The sequence below is a fragment of the Petromyzon marinus genome, chromosome 17 (genome assembly GCF_048934315.1).
Source record: "Petromyzon marinus isolate PM22_M1 ecotype Great Lakes invasive population chromosome 17, UKy_Petmar_22M1.pri1.0, whole genome shotgun sequence".
Taxonomy (NCBI): domain Eukaryota; kingdom Metazoa; phylum Chordata; class Hyperoartia; order Petromyzontiformes; family Petromyzontidae; genus Petromyzon; species Petromyzon marinus.
In genome coordinates this window covers 22037406-22051682 of record NC_133683.1, presented here as the reverse complement: position 1 = coordinate 22051682, position 14277 = coordinate 22037406, and the positions used below count along the sequence as shown (strand labels likewise).

The window sequence follows — 14277 nt, the reverse complement described above, 5'->3', positions numbered from 1 at the left end:
ACCAGCACTCCCACACCTCCCTCAACCCTCGCGTCTGACCCCAACACACTCCTAATGTTTCCACGCAAGCTCATTACCGGCGTTCGTCTGCAACTGCAAGGGTGCCCCACAGGGTCGACGTAACTGCATTTGCGGTTGCGTTTTCTTTTTTATTCGCTCGGTGAGCATGAGCACAGAGTACAGGGAATGTGACCAGGATGGAATGGGGTTCAGATATGTAATGCGGTCTGCGCTGGAATGGATGATGGCCGATGGACCCGATTTGCGATGGAGTTGACGGCCATGAGGAGACCCCGCGTCTCAATTGACGAACGCTGCGGAGATGGAGCGATGGGATCGGCTTGTGTGCAGGAGCGAGACGAGATGTGGAACTGCAGGACTGTGAGGGATGGAAACGATGTGGGGTGGCCATTGTCTAGCGGTACAGTCGTGGGTAATGGCTGACGATACTGGTTAGAGTTAATAAAAAATAGTACCTTAGTTACGTGGAAAAGCTGAAGCTGAGTGTCAGAAGATCAGGTTTTAGATGTGTGGCCATTTCCTCATGGTGTAATTTTTTCCTCTGGGTATAAACTGGAAAAGTCACAGCCATGAAGAGGGGACACTCAAAAATGTTCACGCGAAACTAATTGTGATGTGGTGAACTGAGCAGGCCACCCTGTGTGGTTTACACGCACGTAGTAATATTGCAAGACTGTAATCATGAGCATGCCCGAAACTGAGCCAGGAAAGCCATAGTGGGTGTCAGGACAGTCCAGCATTAGGATGTCGTGAGAAGACAAATACTGTAGTGAGTGTGTGGCACATGGGAAGGAATCAGAGGACCTGGAGAAAATCCAACGAAACGATAACATTCAAAGCTCCACATAACAAAATAAATAAGCAGACAATGTTTCCTCAAACATATCTGTCTGGCCACATAAAAACTAAAAGCATATCTTACATGGCCCATCAGCCGCACATACATAGAGTTTCTCGCTGACATACAGTATGTTGAATTTGGTCCAGAGTTTGCTTATCTTAAATTCAATGGTATTGAAATTATGCATTCCCAGAAGGCTGTGTGCCTGTAGGATTATATAAGAAATACTTTGAGTTTTTATGTGGGGAGACGCATATGTGAAGGAGACATTGTCTGATTATTATTTTGTTAGATGTATTCTCCACAACCATGCTTATAATTATGTAAAGCTCCACGTGGATAGATTCAAGAATCCATCATTAAACTCCAACTTATGGCTACTTCACAGCCCATTTATGATGTTTTTCATCCACTATTCAAAATGCACAAACCCAGAATTGTATAGTAATAGCTATGTTGGTGTCTCACCATCATCACCATCATCATCCATGGTATATCCACTGCTGGATGATGGCCTCCCAAGGCCGTCATTATCTCTCATGGTCTTGTGCATAGGCAAGGATGCTCTCTATACATGTGCAACATTCAAAACCTCGAACAGCATTATCGGCGTTCAGCATTGCTGCACAGTCTGAGAAATACCACAGTGTTTATCACTTTGCACGTGGGTGCTGTGCCTGTGACACAACATGTCTAACATGGCCCAACCAATCACATACATGTATTATAATCAACAACAATATAGAATGCGTTGCCTAAAGCAAGTTTTTTGGCGATACTGCATTGGCATTGATGCACCAGCATAACACATGAACAAATTCAACGCATTCGTCAATAACACTTAAAGGAAATGTACATTTTTAGGCAATGGCCTTTCTCCCTAACGCAAGAAGAGCCATTGTAATGAAGAAGAGCCATTTCCCAAAATATCACCTATTTTATCATTTTACTTGGAAGGCATATTTTTGTTTTAGTGATGCACGTTTTGAGTTAATTGCTTAAAGCAGGTGATACTCATTTAGAATTTGCAACGTGCAGTTTTAATTCACTCTCAGAGCGACAGAGAGACTGATTGTGCAGACAACCACAGACAGGTGGAAAGGCAGCCAGAACCGACGCCAACAATTTCCCAAGCTCTGTAGTCCTATACTACAATCATCGGGGCTATTCCATTCTCATGCTATAAGTCGCATTTCCTTTTAGAGTCTATGGATGGGAATAGCAGCTCCTGCATGGTCTTTCATCGCCTAGCTTCCACTCACACTGACAAATCGAGAACTTTCGTTTTGAACTGCAGTGAAATCTCAGTGGCATGCAGTGTTCAGAATTTGAGATTTAAATCAATGAATTAATTTAGTGATGCAGTCATATTTATGAGAATCCATGCAGTATATATAGAGATGTTCAGTTTAACATTAATCTGGCTGTCGGCTGATGATGCTGGTTGTAATTAATCGGCAAAATGTCGTACTCAAATTGTATATGTTGTGGGTTTACTCTCCAACACACCGTAACAAACTGGCATGTTCTGTTTACGTGACAAACCTTACTAATTGGCTGTATCGGGTAGTGGCGGGTTTAACAACACAACATTTATATTTACGCGATCTAACCAATAAGCCTCTATTATGGATATATAGATGCTATATACATCCAAATTCTGTATGAATTACAATTGTTGGACCTGAAGCAAAGAATATGGGGCACGGGAAGGAAACCGCCTGTGGCACGTCAGAATGTTTGTTGAACTTCTTCCACACCATATGTTGCCAATCATGCTAATCTGGGGTGTGGGTGAAGGACAACAAACTTAATAAATTATTACTCTAGTGGTACTTTCGGTAAAGTCACGTAGGTAATAAATAAAATAAATCACGACGTTTCGGGCACAACACACCTGATGATGGACGCTTGTGTTGTGCCTGAAACGTCGTGATTTTCTTTATTTTCTACCTACGTTACTTTAGCCAATAAACCAAAGAACATGGATTCCTGCAGTCACGAAAGCTTCAAATCAAGATTAAATTAATTCGTTTTCAATCTATATTTAAAAGTGCACAGCTCCAGTGGCTGGAGCTAAGCGTGTCAGCAGGTTACATGTGCACAGCCCTACCTTGGTCATATCTGTCCAGTAGAGAAAGTGTCCATTGTCATCCACCGCCAACGTCACAGGGACCAGCGTGTTGGAGTCCTTAACAGAGACAACAACAACAACAAGCAGACAAATTCAAGCGGTGACCTCTCCAGCTGACGAGGCATTGCGGCAGCCGTACGAATGCGTGCGGCTCAGAAACAAATGACAATAAACACACAAAACAAGGTGTCAACAGGAGCACATAACGGGAATCCAAGCATGCTGTGCATGACAAAATGACACCGTATCCCGCACACAGCCTTGTTTGACAAGTCACCAGCTGCAAGAGACATTACATACCTCCCTGTAATATGAATGCGAGGATGCTGCCGAGGTGCGGCGGACTTGCAATCCAGAGATTCAATCTCCCGGTGCGATGGTTGAGACAAAGGTGCAAGTTTCTTAACCCCCACACCCCTCCCTGCCTCTATGCGCCCAGCAGTATAAATAGGTGCAACCACTGTCAGTCGATCTGCAGATCATGTATGGTGGGGTAAAGTTTGGGTGCCCCCACCTCTTCCAAGATATCTGACCAGTGTGGAAGAGTAGGCCAAACACCCTGCAGAGTGACCCTCTAGAGCTCCCTTTAGTGGAAGCCCTTCCACTAGCAGTGGCATGAAATAGCAATTGCAGGGCTGCACTTTTAACTTTTATATATGATTTGTAGACCTGAAATTAAAGAAGGATCAGCCCCTGAGTTAGGTCAACCACGTGTTATTGCTGGACAATGAATGGGCAACTAAGCACTCAACCATGTTGGTTTGATGAGATAATTGCCTTTTTATTGCACAACTCACTTAAAGTACTTTTTATGAACCCACAGAGAGGTATGCACACACACTTGCAAGTAGTCTTGATGATCTTAAAGATTTGAATGCTATTTTTAACAGCACATTTGAACAAAACTAACGGTGGTCCAAATTTTGAAGTGAGTTTCTTTCCGACGTTTAACATGGAAACAAAGAACCGCTGGCATTGATTACACCCTTTGAAGTGGTCTGGAAAGGAAGATTAGGATGCAGAAGACAGCTCCAGGAGCACATAAAACCTGAGGTACCCTAACACAAAGGACAATCAAAGAGGGAGATTGTTTCATGTTCGCCAGAAGCCAACCTAAAAAGAGCCCAAGGTACACAGTATAAAAATTACCCCCAATGCTCTCCATACGAGGCCCATGTAAAGTGCAGGGGTGCAATGCGCCATCAAAGAGACACATACACGCTTTGATGACGGGGACGATCCAGCAATGAAAGTATGAGAGTGGAACAACGCATTTATTCATTAATATCGATTCTTAAGCTCACGTGCACGGCATCAAAGCTGCTGCGTAAGAAGAACCAATGTTTTTCGATGTGCGCTCTGTTGTTCATGTTCCCTCATCCATGTGTTGCTCTTTCTGTCTTTCAGTGCAATTCCTGGATGCTCGTGTCCATGTTTCTGGGCCATGTCAGAGCAGGTAGCGCAGACGAATTTAAACTGTCTTCATTATCCTCACGCATTGTTGACGACGTCAGAGATTGGTGTCAGAAAGATGTGGCACTACTTGAGCATATTGGCACAAGACGGAGAGGAAAGTGGAAACAAAAATGATGAAACGTGTGCACTGAACACCGATGATTGTGACGATGATGATGAGTCTTTGGGCACATTCACACAAGTTCAAAACGTCATATCGACTCTTAAGACAAGCACGTGGGCCTGGACAGCAAGTGTCACTGGAACAGATGGCAGCTGATGAAGACTAACAACGAAGTGACAGCTAAAAGAGGGACACACGACAGAGAGCAAGTCCACTACGGATATGGAGCAATGTAATCAGCTCATGTGCAGGTACTGGGTGGATCGTTGCATCACAAGACTGAGAGACGGCTTACGGAGGCATTCATCCACCAACGGACAGATCACGGAGGCGATATGCTATTTGCCATTTGTGTACGCAGGGCCGGATTATGATTTTGTAGGCCCCTGGGTTACAGGCACTGTGAGGCCCCCAGTAATATTTTCCAAAAAAAAATAGTTTTACAAGGCTAACAACAAATACAATTCAGCTTTCACAAAACCAAAAAAACTTTTCGCTTCATCTCTGGAGGCCCTCCAGCTGGCGGAGGAGGGCCTTGGGTTGCAGCCCCTGAAGCCCTCACGCCTTGATCCGGCCCTTCATGTACGGCAGCCACTATAGGTGTTACCATTCACCACAACGTTAACATTAATTAAATTCATGAATCCAAATGTGAAGCTTTAAATTGTGACAACTCATCGAATAGGCCGGGAGGAGGAAGACATTTTTTTCCGCTGTTCAGTTTCATGTATTAGGTATAACCCTGTGAGCCATGCGGCTCTTGACTCGGGTGTAAACGCAACAAAACATAAAAAAAATGAACAAGAAAAATCTTAAAGTGTCTACACGCAACAGAAAAATCCAGGAAAAAACAGCAAAGTCTTCCAGAAAAAACACCTTATTTCAACGCTGTGTGCAAAAATCCCAATGGGATGCAAGTCAAACAATAACAACCATAAGAATTTAGATAAAAGTTATCAGGCTAACTCTGTACTACAACAAACAAACATGGCTAAACCAAAACGTTTTCAAAGTAATCAAAATAAAGCTATAAAAACAATGTAACAGTGATCATAGGAACTGTGATTCAAATTTAACAATAAACGATAAACATTACATGTATGACCAAACTTTGCAGCCATAGCTCGCTGCATGAGTCACTCCATAACAGCAGGATTATAAGTAGCAGTATCAAAAATTTTCAACACACCTTTAAAGATCAGCACACTATAATCAAAACTCAAGATCATACTTTGCAGTGGTCATCCAGAACGATACATTTTATTTCAGGCCATTCTGAATAGCAGTGGCAGCTAGCGGTGTACAACTCCCTCAGAGCAGTTTTGAGTGAAGATCTCACAGGTAGTGATCCAAGTTGCAGTTTATTGGCGATAGCATTCCAAACCCTGGGGCCATCATGTTGAAGTATACCTGAGGAAGTCAACGGAATAGAGCGCTAGCATGAGAGACTCAAAATTAATTTTGGTATTACACCAACTGCGGAAAGGCAAAGTTGCTGCTGTATTGACGTTCCGTCCCACTACCACGTTCGACATTTAGGTGAATATTTTGAGCTGCCTCATTGCCACTGCCACCTTTGCTGTTAAATTTGCAGTGTCAAATTTTACAAGACAAACATACGGTGTTAAATTATGTACCGGGTGCCTCTGCGGATGTGTGTGCTTTAACTTTTAACATAGCTATTTCTGTGACCAGTCACAAGCTAATCACTCAGCCATTTCAATGCTAAATTATATGCTAATTCCTTTGTCAAGGCGCTTTGTTTCCTCTCACACAGCTTAAAGGTCGTGATCTGAACGTGGCTCTTTCACTCCAGCGCTGTCCTACCAGACAGTCTCGTCCCTTCACCTGATGAAGGCCGCTTGTGTTGTGGCCGAAACGTCGTGAGAATATTATTGTGCTATTTTATTTTATCAATTTATTATTTTATTCTCATTCTACGTGACTTTACCGAAAGAACCAAAGAAGACTAAACCCCACTGTACAGCGTAAAATAAATCAAAACGGCTTTTTTTTAATCGACCAACATCACACGTCCACGGTGTGCACAATTTAATTGGTGAAACCCTAAAATCACACGCACTTGACATGCATCACGTGGTTCAATCTCTAAGATGCCGTGACAAAATCTCTGCCACCCATCTGGGGAAAAATATTTACAATGAAATTGAAGTCTGAGCGTAACACGTTTTTAATGTTGCTTTAATTTGTGAGGGAGATGGGAGAAATAATGTATAATCTATTTTACCATTATAAATGCTGAAAACAAATCACACTTATAAAATATGTATTGCTGGTACGACCCTGAAATAAAAATACAATTTGCATTGAAACAAAATAGATTGTGTTGCTGCTATTGTAGACAAATCCATAAATATAAAACAGTAGAGTGAGTACAATAAATATTTCCATTTAACAGACGCGGTATGTGGCCACACTATATCTAGCGTAGAGTATACTCATCCACAGCCCTACTAACCTGCGACTCCTATCAGTCGCGGCACTAAAATGGTCCATGCCCACGTGAATCCCATTATCCGACACAACCATATATATCTGAAAAAAATGTTTAGGGATAAGAGGAATTGAGCGACACATTCCTCCGAATATCTGCAGGTTATTTACCATTTGCAAACACTGAAAACGAACGGAAGTGGGATCAGGCGACTCAGGGGGACCCGCGGCCCTCCACTCACGCGCCCTGACACAGCCTGGTGCTCATTCATTAATTCGCTCACCCATTCATGCATTTGCTCATGCATTCATTCATTCATTAACACATCCGTTAATGTATTAATTCCTTCACACATTCATTAATGTGTTCAACAATTTATGCATTCATTCCTTCATCCACACATCTTATTATGCAATCAACCATTTATTCGTGTGTGCATTAGTTTATTTATGCGTTTATTTATCCAAGCATCGAAGCATTAATTGACGCATTAGTTCATGCTCTGCCTACGCGGTACAAGCCAACCCGGCTCTGTGCGTACATTTCAACATTCACGTGCATTCTATTCACAGGTAAGAAGAGTTCAGCCAGAAAATTCATCCTATTATCCCCCGTTCACCTGAATTTTTTTCTCATGGATAAGTGGAGTAAAAACAAAACAGACAACCCCCGGAATAACGGTATCCATGAAGTTCACCCCCCACATCAGCGTGGACAAGAAGGATAATCTTAGGTAAACATATAATATCGCGGATATATGCATATAATATAACATATATGATAATATACCGTGTATATATAAAGTACTGTGAATATAAAGAATAGGACATGTCAATTCCAAGGGCATACATGGTATTCAAAGTGTGTCTTTGAAGTGCGGCTTGTCGCTGGCTGTAATGACATGGGCCCACATTAGCCTGCATCTCGGAGTAATGCAACCCATGCTGGTATGCATTTGTGCTGTAAACAGTACTGTATAGGCCAAAACTGGTTGTAAGCCACTGTGCTGTCACCTTCGAATATTGTACATGCCAATCCACCTTAACTTTATTGCATCAGCTCCACTGTTCAACCAACCAATCAAAATAATGTCTACGCTACAGTTAAATGTTTTTTTTAAGTGACAGTGTATCCACATAGTCTGTTAGCGGTTCCCTATGGTGGGATGAAGTGTGGGTAACCCTCCACCAAAAGGTCTGGCCAGCATAGAAGAGTGATGCCAAATGTCCTCTAGAACTTAAGAATGGCATGATGGAGCTCCCTCTAGCGGAGGACCTACTGGACATATGTGAAAAGAGCTTTATAGCTCATCGGATTCCTCCAGTATAAATAAACATTCCGATTGTGACCTTGTCAGCTGTGGCGTGAGCAAGCAATTTCAGGGCTGCACCTTTGCCTTTACTTCACGGTGTCTCATGGAGTGTTGCTCATTTCCCGTGTCAAGCTAGAAACTCGTGGGCAGTTCCACGATTTGTCAAGTACACTTCAGACACTTTAACGGTGTGGGTAAGGATTTGTAGTCATGAAAAGGCAGCTTTTACTTGGGCACTGGATGTCAACCAGTTAGGACTGTCCCTCAGATGGCAATCATTTGCCCACTTTTCTAGATAAGAAACTAAAATACCACAGCACATACACGTAGACAAAACTGTCTTTTTCATCAACACTAGGATGGTGGTGGTACGTGTATTTTCGCACGTGTACAAATATGCTATATTTTCTAAAACTATCATGATGTTCAAAATGACAGACAATAGCACTTATAAGGATGATAATGGCGGAACAGAGGCGTAAAATCAGAAAGTCAAAGGGTCAGGGGGACATCGAGCGATGGGTACGCAAGTAAGAGAACAGTCCCGTTCCGGATGTGGACAGCAGGACGAGAAAAACGTGGAAAATCTGAACATGTCACGCATGTCACAGAGTCGGCGTTCCACCCTTTTGGGGGCGACTGCAAAACGGCGCACTAAAGAAATTAGGCAACGACATGTCAGCCGCTATTCACACGCGGGTGTTTAAGTCCTGCCGCGCGCCAATTTATCAACTGGGCGAAACGTTCCGTGGGGCACCGGATCCGGCGGCGGCTGGGCAAGCGGGCGCAGGCCGCGCAGAACCCCGCTCTGTCCCAGCGACGTGATGATGGTGATGAAGAAGATGATGATGATGATGATGATGGATGGCAGCGGCGAGGGCAATGGTGAGCGTGGAGGCGGTGGCGACGGCTTTAAGAGAGATGTGGATGTGATGCCATGGTGATGGCGAGGGCCAGGACGTAGGAGCTGTCACTGCAATTTAAGGAGACAGCAGTCTTCATGAAAAAATTCTAAATAATATAAAGGTGCAAAGAGGCAAAGGTGTAGAGGTCTCTACTTGACAGACCTCTGGGGGGACCTTCTGGAGGGTATCTTGGCCTACTCTACTCCGACACAATGGCGTTGTAAGAGGTGGGTGTACCCACACTTTACCCCACCACACACAAGCAGCCTGCTGATTAACTAAATTTGGTGTACCCACTTATACTGATGGGAGGACAGAGGTGGGGATGGGTGGGGTTAAGAAACGTGCTCCGTTGAATTTAAATGTCCATATAAATTAATGTAGTACTGGTGGCTGACGGCAAGCATCAGGTCTAACTGCGATGAAACACCCATCCTGAAAACAAGACACTGGCAACCAATATGTTTTAGATATTATCAGCGAGCAAATTACTTTCTGTCTGAAATCATTGAAAGTGCATCGTTTTACTTGAGTGTTGTTGTTTCTCTCACAATCAACGGGAAAACGCGCGCATTTCTAAAACTTGGGGAGGGCTCGAAGAAAACAAGATCAGCACTCATTTATAGAATTAGGGGCACGGACAGCAGTGCTTTACACATCAATCCACTAAATGAGGCACTTCTTCAGCTGATGGGTTTTATCCCACCACCCCTACACACTGAGCCGACCCAACTGCCACAGCCTCAAGCAGGGCCTTACCCACTGGCCTCCCTGAATGAAGTTTGTTTCGATAAATCTAAGCCTGGCAGCTTCCTTCTTACCGGTTTCTCGGAGTGAATCTTCAATAATGGCTCGAGAGCGCTTCCACATCCCCAATAACAGTGACTCGGCAAGAATGATCGTTGAGAAAAATAAATGAAAGGTGACAAGCGAAATATTGACGAAACCAACGATCAATAAATGGTAAACACAAGCATGCAAGCGTTTAAAATTATGACAATAAGAAAACTTTCTCGGGTCCGTTTTATTTTATTATTTTTCAATTACAAAATTCCTACAGATCCTCCCAGTGAGCATAATTAGACAGTCAAACTGAAAATAAGTGGTTCACAAATCACCAAAAGTGTGCAATAATTTCCCACTATACACTTGCATTATTTATTTCCCCAGCCACTGTGCTCTAGTTAAGATGAGGATGTCCATCAGCATGATGAACTGACACTGCTGATGTCTCATATTGTCTTCAAAGGAAGCACACCATTTTTTATGCGGATGTATTTCTTCCATCTGTGGTGTAAAGGTCAACGTACTCTTCACCAGCGCCTTGCAAGGAACAAGAGAACCGACTGATCAGTCCTAATGCGTTCATATAAAAAGGTAAAAGTGCAGCCCTGCAATTTCTTGCTTAACACCACTGCTGTCAGAAGGGCCTCGACTAGAAGGAACTCTTGAGGGGCCCTCTAAGAGGGTAGCTTGGCCTACTTGCACGCTGGCCAGCTGTCTTGGAAGAGGCACGAGTACCCACACTTTACCCCACCACACGTGACCTGCCAATCGATTAACTATACTGTATCCGTGAATGGGGCCATCCATCTAGGAGGTACGCAAAAATCTGTCAAAACTTGACCCCTCTCTGTAGGCACGCGGACTTTTTACACCCCCCCCCCCCCCCCCCGAATCCTATAGAACGGCCGATATTTAATCCACGCAGAAACGATCAAGGATTAATAATATTAACGTGTTTAAGCATACAGACAGCCCACTGCCGGACTATCTAACTAATTTGAAGGCCAATTTAGACAAATTATTATCGAGGCTTCACCCCCCATCCCTCTCGTTTCCTATGCGTGCATTGTCAGTAGACACCCCCATACGCACGCGGTACGCATTCGGGTTAACCCCCCTCCCCCCTCCATGCGTACGGACTGAATGGATAGCCCCTATACTGAAAATCAACTGGGTGAACAGAGGTGGGGCAGACTAGAACTTTGGATTGAAAGTCGAGTGCGGGAACCATTACGCCGTGGAAGTGTCCATGTTGCTTTAATCCAACAAACTCAAACGCCAATCTGTGTACTTTAATTAATTCACCTCCCTTCTAACAAAAGCCGGGATGGGTTATCGGTATCAGAAGAAGCCAAAATGTTCTTGGACACACAAGGGCTGACACAGAATCTAGGTGAAGCAGGGAGGGTGGCGTTTTGCCAAGAAACGCTGTAGGTGCTGTGATAAGATAAGCCGTGTAGCCAGCCACAAGCACAATGAAAAGCAAAATGCAGAACAGCGAACCGTTTCAAATTTCAGCAGCATAGCAAGCAGGGCATCTTGGCAACAGACATATGAGATGGGTTTTCTCATCGTGAACATACTTTATGTATTGTTGCAAGTAAGGCGAGATAAATGGATCCTCGTAGTGCAAATAGGTCGCGTCTCTGCGTATTCCTTTCCCAGAGATGGATTTAGCAGCAGTGAGCATTGGTGACTGTACTTTACTGATGAGTCCTAACAGCGACGAAACCGATTAACAGTCGTCTATTTGTCTCACTGCTGCCTCTTAGCCACGTTTGAGTTTTCAATCTAAACCAGGTTGTTTTCATTCTAAATGAAACTAGATTGAAAACCAATTCCTTTCGAACTGCTTTTGTGTTTAGTTTGTTGTCCTTCCCCCGCACCTCCCATCAACATAATAGATACATAGATTTGCTCAAGATTGGCCTTTTGAGTTTGCTGGACTAAAGGCAACAGGGATACTTCCACGGCGTAATGGTCCCCGAGGTCGCCGGCTCCATTCGCTTCAGGCCCGAGAGCTTTCTGCACAGCACAGGGCGCGCGTCATTTGTGTTAACCTCGCAGGTCGAGCACAGCCACCACCACGTCCTCAGGAGAGAGTTTCGCAAGGCGCCTGCCCTGGACATTCGAGCCGTTCTTATCAAGCACAGATAACAAATGACCATTGTACCAGGCGGCTTCATCTGCTATCTGCTGGATTTTGACTTTTGGCAAAGAGCATTTGGATATATATGCTGCTCTACCTATCTGTCAGCAACAGCACTTGACGAGCCGTACATCAATTATTATCTCTGCATGGCAATACGAGACGGCCGCGATGTTACAACGTTAACAAACACGCCCTTCTCACAACTGCAAACCGTTAATATTAACTCCCGCTATTGCCAACTTCTGCAGGCCTCTATTGTATTTGCACCACTGAATGGTGCAGCCGATTGGGACAGCTCTGCACTGCACCGTGATCCCGCCAACCAGAGTCCAATTCCCCGGCCACAACGCCGAGCGAGTGGTGTCCGGACTGGGCCCGTGCTACAACCGCCTTGACCAGCCATGATGAAGTCTCTGGTCAAACAACCCCCCATAATCTCCCCTATATGGCGTGATTCGAGGTGTTCATCCAGCAGTGGATTGCTCAAGGGGCTGCACCTTTACATTGATAACAATTGCACAGGCTGTGCTCGTTACCTGTGCAATTTTATATATTTTTTTTCGAGTGGTTCCAAAGTCACGTTGAAGGAAATCACGGTAGGCTACTCGAGCAGATTTTAAAGTCATAGCCTATGAAACGACGCACTATCAGATGTTCTGTAAGAAAACTTTCATGGCTCAAAAACAATCGGCCAGCAGGATTCTTGCTGGCTGAACGTGCCGCACTGTTAGAGGGCACCGCGCGATTGTGGATGAGGTACGGCCAGTAACATCTGACGGCCGCCGAGCCCCTTTCTCGCCGCATCTATGTCAACCATAACCCACGTGCTGACACAAAACCAAGGTTCTATGACAATAAGGAAACAAGTACATCCTGTACTTACAAGAATTAATGGAATCCTATTCGTGAGCACTCACTGCAAAACTTAGTTCACACTCTTCCTGAATATCAAATCACCTAGGGATGTTGGGGCTAATGCTTTCCCCTCGTTACGCCTGCATTAGAATCAAAATCAGTATCTTTATTTAGACTGAAGGAATAGAATGAGCTATGATGCTCTTTTTCACAGAAATGCTGTTGCTGGCTTGTGCGATGTGCTGTTCGGCACGTGCGTGATGTCCGATGTTTCGCTCCATGTTCCGCGAGTTTCCTCAGGAATTCAGTTTCTGAAGAAGCTCCCGGGACAGCACGTGGACCGAAACGTTGGTCGTCATACCGACCAACTCCCTGGCACAAGCCGAGAATACATCAGAGAGCAGGACACCACAACTGTATAAAAACACAAAAAAAACTATGCAGTTGTGTCAAACTGCTTCAGTTGCATCATTCGTGGAAAGCAGTGGCATATCCGATAGTGTGCACCTGGTGTGTGGTGGGGGGGCAATCGTTAAATTTTGGCCGAGCCAACAGGTTACAAAAATGGGACAAGCGAGGGGGAAATTACACAATGGGGCCTCATTTCTAAACTAAATAAAAAACCATTCATTTTAACAGTTAAGGCCCACTGAGCTATATAGCTCCTTTTTTTAGAAGCGACCTGTCCACAAATGCGAGCTCAACTAAGTGGCTTATCACGTGAAAAGTTATCGCAGGTAATTTTACTCCTCGCACCACTTGCACCATGGCCCATGTGAACCACGCCAGGCCACTGATATCCACCGACGATAGAGAAACCAACGTGGTAGATTTGAACGTGAACTTTAAAGCCTTCTTTTGAATTCATATTCTTGGTTCTTTCGGTAAAGTCACGTAGATAGAATTTTTTTTTAAATAAAAGCAAAAAACCACGACGTTTCGATCGCAACACAAGCGGTCTTCATCAGGCGGAGAGAAAAGAGGGGGCAAGCCTCCAAATGCAACTGCTTCTAGGGGCTTTCAGAGTGAGCAAAGCTGTGCGGCGTAAACAGCTTGGGCGGGGCAGCCAGCGCCAATGTAGGAGCAAAGCACCACAAGTCCAAGTAGCACAAGTCAAGCGAGTGGGTTAGACAATGTGGGAGAGAGAGGGGGGCACAGACAGGGGGAGGGAGAGAGGGGGGGAGGGAGAGGGGGTTAGAGATAGAGGTGGAGCTGAGTGCGAGGGCACAGTCCAAGT

General features: G+C 44.5%; 1 protein-coding gene across 5 annotated transcripts in view; it reads right to left on the bottom strand.

Annotated features, from left to right (window-relative positions):
- The window catches only part of LOC116943154 (1-phosphatidylinositol 4,5-bisphosphate phosphodiesterase beta-1-like), a 169565-nt gene that overhangs the window by 140657 nt on the left and 14631 nt on the right, over positions 1–14277 (bottom strand). For all 5 annotated transcript variants that reach the window (XM_032955743.2, XM_032955744.2, XM_032955745.2 and 2 more), the window contains exon 2: positions 2976–3053. In XM_032955743.2, the coding sequence (XP_032811634.1) occupies positions 2976–3053 (78 nt within the window). The remainder of the gene's footprint in view (positions 1–2975; positions 3054–14277) is intronic.